The sequence below is a fragment of the Melozone crissalis genome, unplaced genomic scaffold (assembly GCF_028551555.1).
Source record: "Melozone crissalis strain CALT ecotype California unplaced genomic scaffold, PUWL_Pcris_2 ptg000017l_1, whole genome shotgun sequence".
In the NCBI taxonomy this organism is placed as follows: domain Eukaryota; kingdom Metazoa; phylum Chordata; class Aves; order Passeriformes; family Passerellidae; genus Melozone; species Melozone crissalis.
Window position 1 is genome coordinate 11,761,868 of NW_026535795.1, and position 16,016 is coordinate 11,777,883.

Sequence of the window (16,016 nt, forward strand, 5' to 3'; positions counted from 1 at the left end):
TTCTTAATCCCACCGTGCTTCTCACAGATTTTTACAATTTGCAACAAGCTTCCCCCACAACACTGAATCATGGAATTGTTTAGGCTGGAAAATACCTCTAAAATCATTGAGTCACACTGTTAACCCAGCACTGACCAAGCCACCTCTAAACCACGTCCCCAAATGCCACATCCACACACCTTTTCATTTCCCCCATGGATGGTGACTCCACCACTGCTCTGGGCAGCTGTGCCAGTGTTTGACAACCCTTTCCATGAAGAAATTTGCCTTAATCTCCAGACTAAACCTCCCCTAGCCCAGTCTGAGGCCTTCCCCTCTGCTCCTGTCCCTGTTCCTGGGAGCAGAGCCCAACCTGGGGCTGTCCCCTCCTGTCAGGAGCTGTGCAGAGCCACAAGGTCCCCCCTGAGCCTCCTTTTCTCCAGCCTGAGCCCCTTCCCAGCTCCCTCAGCCCTTCTTGGTGCTCCATTCCCTTCCCTGGACACTCTCCAGGTCTTTGTCACAAGGCCCCAGAACCAACCCCAGCATTCGAGGTGGGGCCTCACCAAAGCCCAGCACATGGGGACAATCACTGCCCTGGTCCTGCTGGGTTTTTCAGAGGTTTCAAGATCCTTGGTAAGCATTGCATTCTCAACAGAACTTCCAGCAGGCTGCAGCCCTGAAGTGAAGCACTCACAGCTGGGTGGGATGAGCCCAAGGAGGAGAAAAGCAAAGCCCAGCAGCACAGGAAGATCCCCCCCAGCAGGGCTTCCCTCCCCGCACCCTCAGCTTGGCATGAACCACCACTCTCCTGTCTTCTCTCCATCAAGGAAACATGGGCGAAAGTCAAACTCAAGACCAAAGACTAAGAAAAATCTGCTAAAACATTTTTGTGGAAAATGCATGTATTTTATGTTTGGCTTTTCACAAATATTAAAATGAATATTATATGTGTTGTGTTAGGAAGTAATGCTGTATTAATTCTCTTAAGTAGTATGTTAAATATAGTTTTAGATTATAAAAAATGTTAAAATAGAAACGATGCTATGTAGAATACTTTTTTTGAAGAAAGGACTCGCAGTGAGACAGCAGCCACAGGACACCTGAAACTTTCAGAGAAAGAGAATTTATTGCTCCATTATCAGAAGAAATGAACTTCTTCCCACCTTGAAGGTGCTGTTAGGATCCAGAGGAAGAAGCTGACACTGCCAAGACAGAATCCTGTGTTTGAACGGAATTTATGCATCATGTATGAGGTGTATGAACATGCAATAGGCTGTTGCTTTTAAGGGTTAATCCTTTGTTAACTGTGCCCTTTTTTTGGGCTTGTGCTGCCCAAAAAAGGTACCCGGACATCTGTAACTCTTTGTCTCTATTGTCTCATATTGTCCTAATTCAAATTGTCCAAATTACTATTACTCTAATGGTGCTACTATTTTTATAACCATTTTATTACTATTAAATTTTAAAATTTTACAAACAAGTGATTGGCGTTTTTCACATTTTTAACCACTGCTATCTTTTACCTTTTCACTTCTCCTAACAAAGTTGTCACAGTGGAAAATCTAGAGGTTTCCTATATAACTCCAGTCACCCTGACAGCATCAGAACAGAAAGAGATCTGCAGATTTACTGGGCACATCCTATGAGCACACAAACACCTGCGGCTGTGCCACTATAAATTCCTAGAATATCATTTAACATGCATGGGCATTGCAGGAACACAGCAGGAATGAACATCCACTAAATGCCTTGCAAAAGGAGAGAGCAGAGTAAGGAAAGTGGGTTGGAAGCCTCAGGGCATAAAGAAAAAGGAAAGTTTGCAAAAAACTCATTATAATTTGTTCTCTTTAACTCTGTGGTAATATCAATGCTGAGAATAATAGCAAAAAAACAGGGTTGAAGTTAATTTTCAGAAGACATTAATTCCCTCAAGTTGACTGATAAATAACAGTGTTTTCTCTCCTCCTTTTTGTCTTTAATGGAATTCAAATGATTCCTTTTAATTGCAACAGTACTGATTTCCCCACCCAGCATTCTATACTCCAGTGAAGCACAGGGTGACCTTAATTGTGTACATGATGCTAATTTTGGTTCAAACAAGAAGTATTTGCACCACATAGAAAATACAAATTTAAACAAACCCATAAAGGCTCAAATCCCAATTCATTGCAGTCCAACTGCCTCCTTGCAAGTCTAAACCACAATAAAATTCCTGGCAGCCCTTCATGATCACAGAGGAGCTGCCTGCACAGCTCTAAGGACATGCACTACCAATAAAATACAGGTTAAGTTTCCAGGCTCCCATTTTGTCCTGAATTGTCATAAAAGAAAAATTTCCAGTGCTATCTAGTTCTGAGCAATTATCTAAGTCACCATCCTGACACAGACAGAGCCTGAGAAGTGACAGCTCTGCCTTCCTGCATGAATTAGGTGCCAGTGGAATTTAAATCTGTGACAGCAAAAAGAAAATCTATTAATTCCAGCACACTTCCCTTAAATTCTTGTGGCTTGTCAAGAGCTTCTTTCACTACATAGAGCCACAAATTGTTTTGACTGGAACAGCATTTTACTCTGCCCAAATCCCCAAACTTCTGTTTATATCCCTGCTTTATCAATTCTGGCGTGATATAAAAAAAGTTGAGGGTGTTGCAGAATTACAGAGAACAGCAAACTCCCCTTGTACATCCATGCAGCCAAAAAGAGAAGCCCACAAATTCCTGACCACTCAGGTGATGGGCTTCCCTGCCACAGAGGCATACTAAGAAAAGAGAAATATTAACATCAATAAATAATCAAGCTTTCCCAAGGGTCTTAGCTGCACTAGTAGGTTATCCACAAAACCCTGTGCCAATCCTCTTGCAGGTTTGACTGAAAAAATCACCTGAGCACACACTTCTGCCAAGGGACCTTTAGTTGTTTATGCAAAAGATGGATGGCCCTGACTGGAGGGGCAGCTACTCAATATTTTGTTTTATTCTTACTGTTGGCTCCGTGGGCCCATGCATTATTTACTGCACTCTATGCAAACTGAGCTCCACAGAGAGAATTATTAATTTCCTCTCAGGTTGCCCCACAGCTATAGAGTTTCTGGACTTTGACCAGCATTCAGACACACTCACCACCCCATCTCAGAGCTCTGTGTTCAAACCTGTCCTTACAGGCACTCAAAGATTGAGGATTAACCCACGTTAACATAATGCGATGTTCCCTGTGAAAAACACCAATCACTTGTTTTTAAATGTTTAATAGTAATTAAATGGTTATAAAATAGTAATATAATTAGAGTAATAAAAAATTGGATAATTTGGATTAGGACAATATGAGACAATAAAAACAAAGAGTTATGGACATCCGAGTACCTCTTTCTGGGCAAAATAAGCCTGAAAAATGACCCACGTTAACAGAGAATTAACCCTTAAAAGCAACATCCTGTTGCATATTCATACACCTCATCCATGATGCATAAATTCCATTCAAACACAGGATTCTGTCTGGGCAGTGTCAGCTTCTTCCTCTGAATCCTGATGGCATCTTCATGGCTGAGCAAGGCAGGAGGAAGTTCATTTCTCCTGATAATGGGGGAATAAATTCTCTTTCTCTGAAAGATTCAGGTATCCTGTGGCTGCTATCTCACTTTGAGTCCTCTCTTTAAAAAAAAAAAGGATCTCTTTAAAAATCCTCTCTTGAAAAAATAGCATAGTTTCTATTTTAACATTACGTTATAACCTAAAACTATATTTAACATACTACTTAAGAAAATTAATACAACATAACTTTCCAACATAATACATATAATATTCATTTTAATATTTACAAAAAGCCAATCATAAAATAGGCATTTTTCACATTCCCCATTGGCAGCTCAGGGATTTTTAGGGTGCTCAGGGTCCTGCACAGACCCCTCACACAGGTGTAATATGACACCTAAAGCCCTTTTTGGGGCCCCACCTCAGCCCCCCAGGGTAAGAGCTGATGCTCCCCTGCCTCAGCTCTCCAACAATTCACCCACGAGCACTCAGGAATTCTGCTACAGAAATAAAGCATCACATGCCTAACACTCCTCCTCCTCTCTCTGACTGGTACATTATGTGCTTCTTCAGCACCTACAAATCATAGATTGCACTTCTAATTGGGTTTTGTTTGGGCTGCTTTTCTGTTTGCTTGGGGGGGTTGGCTGAGGTTTTTTGTGGGGTTGTTTGTTTGTTTGTGGTGTGCTCTGCTGGTTGGGCTTTCTAATCCCACCCTCACTATTTGCCCCCAGGTTAGATAAGGTGTAAATGCAGATTTGGGGGTGAGGGGGATTTGGAGGGGCACATGATTCAATCTTGCCTTCGCCATGATGCTGTTGATATTTAACAGATAATCAGATTAATTGAGAAACAGCAGAGGAGCATTAGTATGTGTTATCACTTATGCTAAATACAGCATCATCACACTTTTTTTTTTCCTCACTCTACCTCCTCTTCTGTTCCCTCTTCAACAGCATTATAATAAAGTCAGAAGTTTTAGAGGAAAAAAAGCCTGCAGTGGATTGTTCAATTTTTTGTCCTGTCTAAATTAAAGTGACTCAGACAGAGTTCCCACCATTTCCTCTGGGACACAATTCCACAGCTTCATGGATCTGCAGTAAGATTTCCATAATGCCCAAAGTAATTATTTGCTTGTTTTTATCTCATTCTATTCCTTTCACTGTACATTAAATATTTCTCCCTTATTCCCCTTCCTTCCCTCTGAGGTACTCTCCCCTTCCCAGCTCCATTCTCAGTTAGAGATGCAGAAATTAAATGGATTTAGATACTGTAAATCTCTCTTCAAAAGAGGAGAAATTGCTGTCACTTGTGTGTACTCTCAATATGTTAATTTGTCACTCCTGGAAATAAGAGGATGCTCAGGGGGAATATTCCAGGCAGAAAAAACATCCTGATATATACTTTTTAAAATACAAACACAGCAGGTGGCACATTCTGCCCTTAGTGCACTTGCTGCTTTTCAAACCCACATTCAGTTTGATGCAAATATGCCACCAATTGCCAGTCAGCCCTCTCAAAAATCTTAGCATTAATCACCCCCAGATTCCTCTCCTCCACTCAAAAATCACTTTGTATACACCTTCACTCTGCATTCACATTGTAATACTCCTCAGGATTTCTGCTGAATTTCTGTTTCAGACACTCAACTCCGACTTTATTTTTAAGAACTGAAAATTTGAAAGTTTACCATCACCAAGCAAAAACTTACAAAGTAATTACTTCTAAATGATCTCAATTTTAATAGAAATTGCATCAGAAGTCTGAATGTGATGAGCGATCCCTCTGCTATCCCCTATGAGGAAGAACTCTGTGGGTAATCCAAAGTGGATAATCCAAACACTCTCCTATATTTTCTGCAGCAATTCTAGCATGAATTACACTTGGCAAGCAGCATGATACAAGTTTGGGGTTTATTTGTTGTTAATGCTGCTGCTGTTTCGTGTTTTAAGTATCTGCAAGTCACCCTGAAGTCAGTGACCACTGGGAATTACATTAAAGGACAGAAGGAAATTTAATATTTCTTTCACTGAAACATTCATTTATTGGGCATTCTGTTAGCAGTAGCAGCTCGTCAGCATGGAAGCAAAACCTCTTTAAAAATACAAACAAAACAAAAACAAAACAAGAAAACCCCACATCATAAAAAAACCTACACCAAATAATCACACCAAAACCCAGGAGTGATTCAATATAGACAACTGCCAAGTGACCTTCAGAAATCACCAAGTAATATTCATAAACATTACTTCCCAGCCATTATCAGAAATGCTTTTGTATTATTACTAGAAAATCAAAGTGCAAGGGTAAAGCAGATGTCCAGTGCAGCTGTACTCTGTATGTTAATTTCTTTCACAATAAATATGCACAGAAATCTTAATAAACACATTACAGAACATGGTAATCTTTGGCAGATAGAAAAGCTTTATTATAAAAGATGCAAAGTTGAGTGTTTACTTTAAAAGGGTTATTTTTGCTTGGTAAGTTCATTTAAGGATAATTAATTATACTTTCTTATTTTTGCAGGCTCTGGCCTTGGCAGTCTCCAGGGTTATCCCTGTGCCAACAGAGACACTGTGTTTATTTCCAAGCTTTCCACTTCTCTGATCATTCCTACCACGTGCTGATAGCTGTTAGTACATACACCATCTCCCATGTTTTAATCATAAAAATATTTACTGTTTGCGTAGGAAACCCTATCGCCAACAAAAAATTTATTCAGGAAGCTGGGGAAATGTTTTGACCAACATTTGCATAGCAAAAATCTCTTTTAAAATGAGATTTTTTTTTTCCTTTTTTTTGAAACCTATTATTTTTTACTAGATCACACAGATTCATCCTCCCTGATGGAATATTTGAAACTCAAGAATTGAGGGGAAGTGCCTGGTTTAGAGCAGCTTTTTTCAACAAAATAATTATTCAGATTGTATTTATGGGAAACTCTAAGTGGGTCTAGATTTAATTTATACAAACAAGTAAATTCCCAATTCCCACAAGGAAATAGTGGGTGCAATGCAGCATCCCTGGTAAGGACCGAATGCACTGTTTGTGCACAGGAGTGCCATGGAACCAGGGGGATGCTGGCAGCCCTCCAGCCCTGCTCTCTGTACCTGCCTTGCCAGGCAGGAGAGCAGCAGAGGCCCCAGGGCACCTTCCAGAGAGGGAATGAGTCAGTGCTGGCACAGCAGCCACACCACAGGAGCTTCCAGCCACCCATCTGAAAGTCAAATCCATCAGCTGATTGTGCCCTGTGCAGCCAGAGCCTGCAATGCAACACAAAAAATCTGTCTCGAGTGAAAGGCTCAAATCCAGATCTTTGAAGGGAAGGGGCAAAGATGAGTGACTGGTTTTATTCAGGTGGGTGATGGCTCCTGGATGTTTAATTAGGGTTGGCTGCTGCACAAATTGAGGCACATCTGGGCTGTCTGGCACAGGCTCTGACCCAGGCCCAGAGATGCACTGAGGTACCCAAAAAATCCTGATCTATTGTAAATGTAGGGCCAGTGATGAAGGAAGGAATGATGAGGAGGACTCTACCTTATCAGAAGGCTCATTTATTACTTTATGATACTATATTATATTAAAGAATACTATACTATACTAAAGAATACAGAAAGGATACTTACTGAATGCTAAAAAGATAATGATGAAAACTGGTGACTCTCTCCAGAGCCCTGACACAGCTTGGCCCTGATTGGCCAAAGAGTGAAAACAACTCCCAGCAGAATGCAATGGAACAATCACCTGTGGGTAAACAATCTCCAAACACATTGCACATGTGAGCACAGCACAGGAGAAGCAAATGAGAGAAGAATTGTTTTCCTTTTCTCTGAGGCTTCTCAGGAGAAAAACCCTGGGGAAAAGGAATCATGTCCAGGGAATGTGCATGCCACACTGATCAGCCACTGTGGGACAGCCTGACTGTAAATATAACAGGTTTTTCTTCTCACATACTTATTCCTTCCCATTTCTGAAATAAACAGTGTGCAACTGTCGTGTGAGCGCACGAGCAGAGCTGTGAGATACCAGCTGAGCTGAGGAACAACAGGGAGAACTGCTGCTGGCATGGTTAAGGCTCTTAAAATGTTAGCAACTGGCAAATACAACAGATAAATAGATGCTTTTCTAAGCAAACCTAGAATGGGATGCTGGTAAATTCAAAATATTCACATCAGTTCGGTTTGTGAAGGGAGATGCTCAATCAGTGGAATGAAAGACAAGAGATAGGTGCTGTATCCCATGTTTCAGGCTAAGGAGCAAAATTTGCAGCCATGAGCTATCTCCCAGTGACTGTGGTGGACATTTAGCTTAAAGAAAGAGAGATTCTTTCAGTGCCAGCCACCCTCCCAGGCTGAGAGCATCCAGCAGCCCACTTCAGAGCTTTATCTTATATCTGCTTCCTCACTGTTTCTGTTCTAACAAAGTCCCCTTTCCTATTTCTCTTCCTACTGCTATAAATTTACCATAATCTCCTTCCCATCACACTCTCCATCACTAACCCCACCAAACACCAGGATCCTGTGAGCTGCCACCCTTCTTGCTTGACTGTGGCACTGCTCACATTTCTGCTGCTCGGTTTCCCCCTTATACAACTGCAAAGAAAACATTCTTCAGGGTATCAAAAACCCCAGCAATTTGTGCCTCTAAAGCATTTAGCAGTTGGCTCTTCAAGAGTTCCAAAGGTACTATACAACAAAGCCATCTCTTCAGGTTTAATAAACAATTAAGAGGGGGAAAGGAGTTTCTATTAAACAGGCTAATTAGGAGAGGAGTTGGTACCATTGCAAAAGTGGCAATTGCCTCTCTGGGATGAGAAGGTAACAATGAGAAGGCCACAAGCACTTCTGCCCAGCCACTTGATGATCACACCCAAGCTAAAGACCAGAAAAAGCACAGAGCAGACTTTCTAGAGAGATTCACCTCTTTTAAACAGGTGGACGTGAATGGAAAACACCAGAAATAGCTCATATTGTTTATCTTGGTGTTTTTCTTAAGAACTAAGAACAAATTAGTAAAAAATTCTTGGTACCAGCCAAGAATTAACAGAGTTACACAGACAGCCTCTTGCCTCAGCTGGTTGGGGTTATTTTTAATCTACCTCTCAGCCACACATCTCTGTAGAAACATCAAAACCACAAAATATTTCCCTGAGAATGACTGACTGTGGTAGAAATACAATGCACTTTACAATTTCAGCAGCAACTGTTCCCATTAGAGCACTGAGTTCCCACCTAGGAATGCAGAATGAGATTTGGGCTGCCCCCACCTAAGTGGGTACATGTTGACAGCAAATCCCTTTTCTGGAGGAACAAACCATCAAGCTCAGCAGCTTCCCATCCTGCTGACAGAAGTGCTCTTCTGCTTATCCAGCAAATGCTGCTGCACTTCCAGTAAACATTTCTAAAGGAAGAAAGGCCCATTATAGAGCAGTCAGATTGCTTTAATTCCCTTCTTCCTCCCCTGCTTTGTGCCCTACTTCTACTAGTTGGTCACAATCACACACTGCTTTTCACTCCTACAAAACATCATTATCTTCTCAAATAAACAAAACCACGTGGCACCACTACCATCCCCGACTCCACACTTTGCCATTAAATAAAAGACCCTGAAAGCTCACTTCAAAGTTGGTATGTTTGCTTATTTAGGATTTCTTTTCTCCCCTCTGCTATTGAGGGCTGATCTTTGAGTCAGTACTAAGGGGAGGAAGATTCCCACATGTTCACATTAAGGTAGCAGCAACAAATTCAGCAGTGCTGGAGTCAAAAGCATAATATTCCAATAAAATATCCCCAGCACACCCTGAAGCCCTACTTTTGCTCACACAGGTAATGATACTTTCCTCAAATTCAAAAGAGGGAAGGATTGATTTTCAACAACAAAAAAAAATGGGTAAACTCTGGCTGAAGTGGTAATACTCTTGGTTTTGTTGTTCTTTACAGCATTGCAGAGGAGAAGAGTGGAGCAGCCCTCCTTCACTCCACAGCTGAATTCACAGCCAGGAGCTGCTTCCCAGTGATTCAACACAGTCACTACCAGGAAGGAAGCTGAGATTGACAAGGATATATGTGGAAAAAAAGTGATAAACTCTGTTTCCTCTGCAAAGCCAGATCTGAAGCCGTTTCAGCTAAGCAAACATGAGATATGGGACACTTTGAGCACTTCCAGCACAAAGGGAGCAGCATGGCTGAACAAAGAGCTTTGCGTAAGCGGAGGTTGCTCAGGCTGCAGCACTGATCTGTGCCCACACAACATCATCAGCTGTCAAACCCCACAGCCTTCCTCAGAGATGAACTCAAAAATATCAAGGAACAAGAGCCAGGTCCCATCCTCCCAAAATTCATAAGCAGCTCAATCATTCTTCAAGTACATGAGCAGCACGGCTTCAAACAGCAGCAGAATTCACCAAGTCGGTCTGAATTCCCAAGGCTGCAGTCCCAGGGGGATCCAGCTGGAGAAAAGGAATCAAGCAACTGGCCTTGGATTGATTTACAAGCACTACTTAAAAGAAAACAAGATAACCAGAGGAGACCAAGCACTAAGTAGGTTCTTTCTTCCTGGGGTTTTTTGTCCTGTTTTACCAGGACTTCCTAGAATTACATCATCTTTAACTGGGGCATTAAACAACACCTTAACAGCCTCCTTTCTCCAGAGATCCTTGTTTTCTTTAGCTGAAATTTCTTTCTTATCAGCATTTTCCTCTGGAACGTGCAATGTCCTGCCATCCAGCTTACAAAGCATCTGACATCTCTGAACTGCCGTGATAGATGGGATGTATTTATTGGATATTAAAAAACAAGCAGGACTGATTAAATGATGCATAGTCTGATTAAGACAGTAATTGTCTCCTTTACCATGAAGATGCATGATCTTTAGAGCTCACAATAATGAACCCTTTTTGTTATGTAATGACAAGTGCACAGAAAAATAGGACCAGGCTGTGAGAAGTCCTCACTGATGCCACCACTTTTGTGTGCCTGCTCTTTTTCTCTGGTTCTGCCTGGAATGGCATTCAGAAGTAAGGGACAGCACCAGGCCAGGAAGGTGGCAGGGTAAGAGGTAGGTAAAGATATCTCAAAAAAAAAAAGCAGAGACCACCTAAATGAAGGTACATCCAGCACAAACAGGGGAGAGCACCAGCTAAAGAAAAATATGAAAACTAGGAACAGTGAGTGGTATATAAAAAGTGACTCCAGGCCAAATACGCTGGCTTCAATGAGCCAAGTAATGCTGCTCCATAAAACGTTCCAGAAATACCACAAGGGCCATATACCACCTTCTTATCAAGAATATGAGCTCAGAGCCAAGGAATGGCAACCCACGAGCCCTTCCCCAGGGGAGTGGAGCCCTCTGCTACTGAGGCAACAGGAGACACAGAAGGTTTCATGCTTCACAGATGGAGACCTGGACTACAACTTGTTCACAGCAGCAGGTGACCCCTGCATGCTGCTGCTATTTCAAATTCATGTAAGGGAAGTCTCATCTATGGATGTTCCTACGAGCATTTTTTTGGAAGCTCAGTTACATTTTTAATCTGTGCCTTACAAGACAGCGAGGAAACAGACTGCAGCAGTTTCCATAAAAAATTAAGGGATGTCTCTCTAGAAAGACAGAGGGCTTTATATAGCAATGCACACACACACACACATCCTGCTGCTCGTCACCCAAACACCGTAAGGGTTTCTGGGGATGTCAACCAGGCTGCAGGATTTCTGTGGGAAAGCAGAAGTATTATCACTCTCATCACTGAGCAAACCCATGTATTCAATCAGATTTTGGTGTGTGGATTTCAGACCGCATCTGCTATTTTTATTCTTGTTCTTAATTAGGGCCATGTTAAATCAGTCTCAAATTTGCCTGTTGCCAAAACATTTAAGTTCCAATGCACACCTCTCCATTGTACAGTCAGTATTTCCCATTCAAGCAAAGAACAATACCTGCCAATACACATTTGTGCACCTCACTTATAAAATCACAATGAAAATTACCAGAGGCATAAAACAACTATTATGATAAATAATGAGCTTAAAAAAACCCACACCATACACATAGAGAGAATCAGAGACACTGATCCTTCTGTGCTGAACGTTATTCAAGAGGATTGTCAGAGCAATGCTGAACAGATCAATTTATTTCTCTTTCTTCTCTCCACTTAACTGGATTTCATGTACAAAAGTAATTGTTCCTATAAGAAACAACCCTTGTCCGTGGCTTTCGAGGTTCAAAGCCTCAGACCTACATCTTTACTACTATTCGGGTTTCCATGGCAACAGATGATGGTGCCTTCTGAAAAAAAAATATATATATATACTTTAATATTCTACAGTAAGTGCCCCAAATCACTCCCGTAATATTAATGAAAACTGGAGCACGTGGGCCTGCACGCAGAGCATAACAGACTTTAAAAGTACAATTAAACAAGAGAAGCAGAGCTTAGGGACTTGGATGGTTAAAAAGGGCTCTGCATTTGTAAAAGAGAAGGATTATCCCTCAGAGATTCACAGACGCCTTTATACACACAGTGACCTTTCGTTGCCGCTGTCGAAAGAGGCAGTTTCACAACATCACCTTCTTAGGATTAATTGTTTATGTATTAGAAAACAAATCGAGCCAGCCGGGGATAAAAATAAAGTGGAATTGTGGCGCTAACAGCTCCCCAGAGGGAGAGAAAAGTGATTATTGAGTTAAATGGCTGCATTGTTAACAACTGCCACACAGAGCAGCTCGCTCAGAAAGGCCCGTTTTTCACCGCCAATTTACCGACAGCAAAACCTCAGCAAATGAACTCCTACTAAATCAAGGCTTCCCCAAAAAAATTTCCTTGCAGTTTGCTCCCTTTTCATCTTCTCTCCCGGCTAGACGAGCCCTGTGTAATGAACTCTCAGCTGCCTCAAGTTCGCGATGTGGCAGCGGCCCTTGGGAGCGTTCGAGCTCTGCCATCAAAGCAAGGAGCAGGACAGGGGGAAAATTAAATTAAGCGCTGCCATCAGAAGAAAAACAAGTGTTAAATAATCTGGTGTGCAGGTCAACAGCCCCCATGTAAACCCTCTGTCCTACTTTCCCCACCGGATGCTTTTTCACAGCTGCAAATGACTTTAATCTCTCCATTTATCCCCCCTGTTGTGTTAAAAATCGTCACAAAACAGACAATAGCAAAGTGTGCGGCAACTGCAGTAATACCCCCCATGTTCTGGTGGGAGAAAAACCGCACACGGACTTTCAGGAGAACTTGCTGAAGTAATGCTGTTCCAAAATCCTGAAAGAACTGGGTACTGCTATCATCACCTGGTGCTGCTCCTGTGTCTGGCACGGAAAAGTAAAGCATTTAAATTAGCAGCTGACCCTAAAGCTGACAAAAAAGTTTAGAACGTCGAAAAGCATATGTTGAGTTACAAATAAATACAGAGACTGCAGGGAAGGGGAAGTAATTGCTGGGGAGAAGAGTTATAAATAGAGTGATGGAGAAATTACATAAAGAAATGAGTGGTAGCCAGCTCCCTCAGGATGAAACGAGGTATTCCAGGGAGAAACCAGGAGCATTCTGCTGTCTCTTTGTAGTATTCCTAATTTAACGTGTGGAATAACACAAAGCAGCAGCAGCTGTGCAAATCGGGTAGGAACTGACTACATTTCCTCTTCACTTTTGCCTTTCCTATTTCCTAGTCCAGCGATCACTTAAGAAAATAAGTTTTAAAAAAAATAACAACAACCAACAACTTGCACAGTGATTTTTCGGGATGTTTAACAAAAGGCTGCTGTATAAACGCAGTAGTCTTTGAAAAATAATCGGAGACGGGAGGTATTTGCATCCTAAAAGTTATGGAGAGAGCACCACCTGATGGAAGACGTGGAAAGACACCGATGACATTAACTGGAGCCACTCCAAACTTCACGGAATTTTCAGGGACAAAGTGAACCTGCAAAATTTTGCTTTTTACCATTCAAAAATTTTTTTTTAAAATCACCTACAGGGACACAGTCCAGACCAGTACACTTCACAGCAGATATTTATTTTAAGAGTAGAAAGCTTTCTCCTCATTTCAGTCCCACAAGCAGCTCAGAAACAGTTATTAAAATCAGTGCCTCTTACTTTGGATGGCAGGATGCACACTCAAATAGGAGGGAGAAGAGGATATTAACGATTTTTTTAAACCCCTCACAGTTACTATTTCCACTGAACTGATAATTAAAATATTTCATAGCTTTCCTAAAAATAATTGAAATATGTTAAATCTTCATGCGTTTAGCTCATATTACATTATCTCCCTCAAATACAAAGTGCCTTCTGCCCCCTTAAAACTTTGCTATTTTCCCAGAACACTCTTCTTTCCAAGCATCTGGCTAAATGATTCATCAAAAGCCCGGGATCTAATCACAATTGATATGACAAGTGTCAAGAACACGAAAAACAGTTGGAAGGGAGAGAAAAGAAGGGAGGGGGGAAATAAATAGCTCCGCATATTGCTTACTCAAGGAAGCAGTTATTTAACTAGGTTAGATCTCCCAGCCTCTCTAATAAATCTGTGCTTTGTGCAGTTGCCTAGCAATGTAAACACGATCCCGGTGGTGTCAGAGGCAGCCGGGTTGGTGACAGCACCTCCAGCCAGCCCCGTCCCTGAGCCCAGGGGTTCGGGGGAAGGTGGGCACGGTGCTCAGCATCCCCGACACGCCACTGCTGCTGCTTCAAAACAGCGAGACACAGTCACCCGAGCTGCTGCTTCGAGTCACAAAAACCTTCTTGTGTTTGAGATGAACTCAACTTAGTTTCGTGCCTCCAGCACGCCCAAGTCAATGAGATGTATCCCTATTTAGTTAAGCAACAACACAGGGAAATTTTAGTCGTCTTAAACATACAGATAGTTTTAAAATACTTTTTTTTTTTTCCCTAAGTCAAGAGAGAAGAAAGCTATAACTGCTTATCTTTTAGCATAAGCACAAATTGCAGTGAGAAAATGAATGTATTGCAAGATCCAGAATAAAAACAAGACCCATGTAGCTTTGGATTACCTATAAAATAGCACAGGAGGAGAAAGCCAGCTCTATAAGCACCTGTCATCTTCAAGTCATTCAAACTATGCCTAAAGGAACTCGTAGGAGTGGGAAAATAGCCGGCTACTATTACTGTACACATGCCAGGGAGCAAAGTACTCCTAAACATCAGCGACAGACAAAGTGACAATTGGGAAGGAGACCCCCGAGAAAGTTCCTGGAGCTGTGACATGCAAGTGCTCAAACAGCTGCCACTAAACTTCCCAGGGCAAGCCCAGACCCCTTCCCCTGGCCGGAGGGAAAGGCAGCGGCTCCACATCCCGCAGGAGCCAACTCCTGCCTGGGGCTCGCAAACCACCAAAAACCGCCTCGCGTGTCGCGAATCCCACGATAAAGGCGACGCTGCCATAAAGGCGATGCTGTCACCTCTTGCCACACGCAACTTTGGCAGGAGCGAGCCCTCCCCGGCCCCAGCCCCGGCGGGGCAGAGCCCCTCGCATCCCATCCCCGGTGCCTCCCGGGTACCGGCGGGCACCGAGGCTGCTCGCTGCCGCTGGCTAGCGCCTTCCGAGGCGCCTCCATCCCCGGGATGGCATCGGGAGCTCCCTGCGAGGCCGCGGGGCTGGAGGCGCGGAGTTCGGGCTGCTGGGAGAGCCACCCGAGGGATGCAGGAGCGGGGGCATCGCTCACCTGGGAAAACCTGTCCGTCCGCCCTGGGTAAGAGCTGCAGGAAAAAGACGATCGCGGCCACGCCGGTCATCCTTCCCCGGAGTTCACCTGCCCTCCGCGCTGCCGCGGAGCCGCTGCGTGCCCGCCGCTATCCCCCGCATTGGTGGCCGTGCGCGGCGGCGGCCCCGGCAGCCGGAGCCGCGGTGCGCTCGGAGCGGCGGGGGGCGGCCGGGAGGTGCCCCCCGAGCCGAGCCCAGCGCCGGCCGCGCCCCGCTGCCCCCCCGGGAGCCGCTCGCTGCCGAGAGGAGCGCGGCTTTGGGGGTGCTCGGTGCTTTATTCAAGGCCGGGCGAACGCTCGCACAGCGCCCCGCGGTAGCGGCTGGAGCGCAGCATCGCGCGGCGCAGGCAGGTTTGCTGCCACTGCCCTGGCAGCGAGGGGCTGGCGTTAAACGGAGGGCTGGGATTGGGGGTGGGATTGGGGCCGGCAGCGGCGCGGGGATGGGATGGGATGGAGGGAGCGACCCTCTGCTGGAGCCAAGGAGGAGATAGGCACCCCCCCACCACCCCCCGAGCCCTGCTGTTTGATGGGGCGGCTGCTACGAGCAGCTCACGGGCACCTACAGCTGAAAATAGTCATTTCCATCCTTATTCACTTTACTTTCGGGAGTTCACTGCTGAACAGCGAGGCACACCGCGCCCTGCGCACTCCCTCCTAGGGCTCAGGCAGAGGCAGGGAGACGATTTCGGGCGCAATTCTAAGAATCGCTGTCCACAGGTAACTTCTTGACCCAAAATGATAAGTGGAGAGGAGCGAGGGGGAACCTAAGGCCTTTTATAGGACTGATGAGTCCGATC

The 16,016-nt window shown here is 43.9% G+C and overlaps 1 protein-coding gene across 6 annotated transcripts in view; it reads right to left on the reverse strand.

The window, feature by feature from the left end:
• PTPRT (protein tyrosine phosphatase receptor type T) overlaps positions 1-15,328 on the reverse strand; it is a 477,440-nt gene extending 462,112 nt beyond the window's left edge. For all 6 annotated transcript variants that reach the window (XM_054274915.1, XM_054274912.1, XM_054274914.1 and 3 more), the window contains exon 1: positions 15,183-15,328. In XM_054274915.1, the coding sequence (XP_054130890.1) occupies positions 15,183-15,252 (70 nt within the window). In that variant the 5' untranslated portion in view covers positions 15,253-15,328. The remainder of the gene's footprint in view (positions 1-15,182) is intronic.
• Between the last annotated feature and the right edge of the window lie 688 nt (positions 15,329-16,016).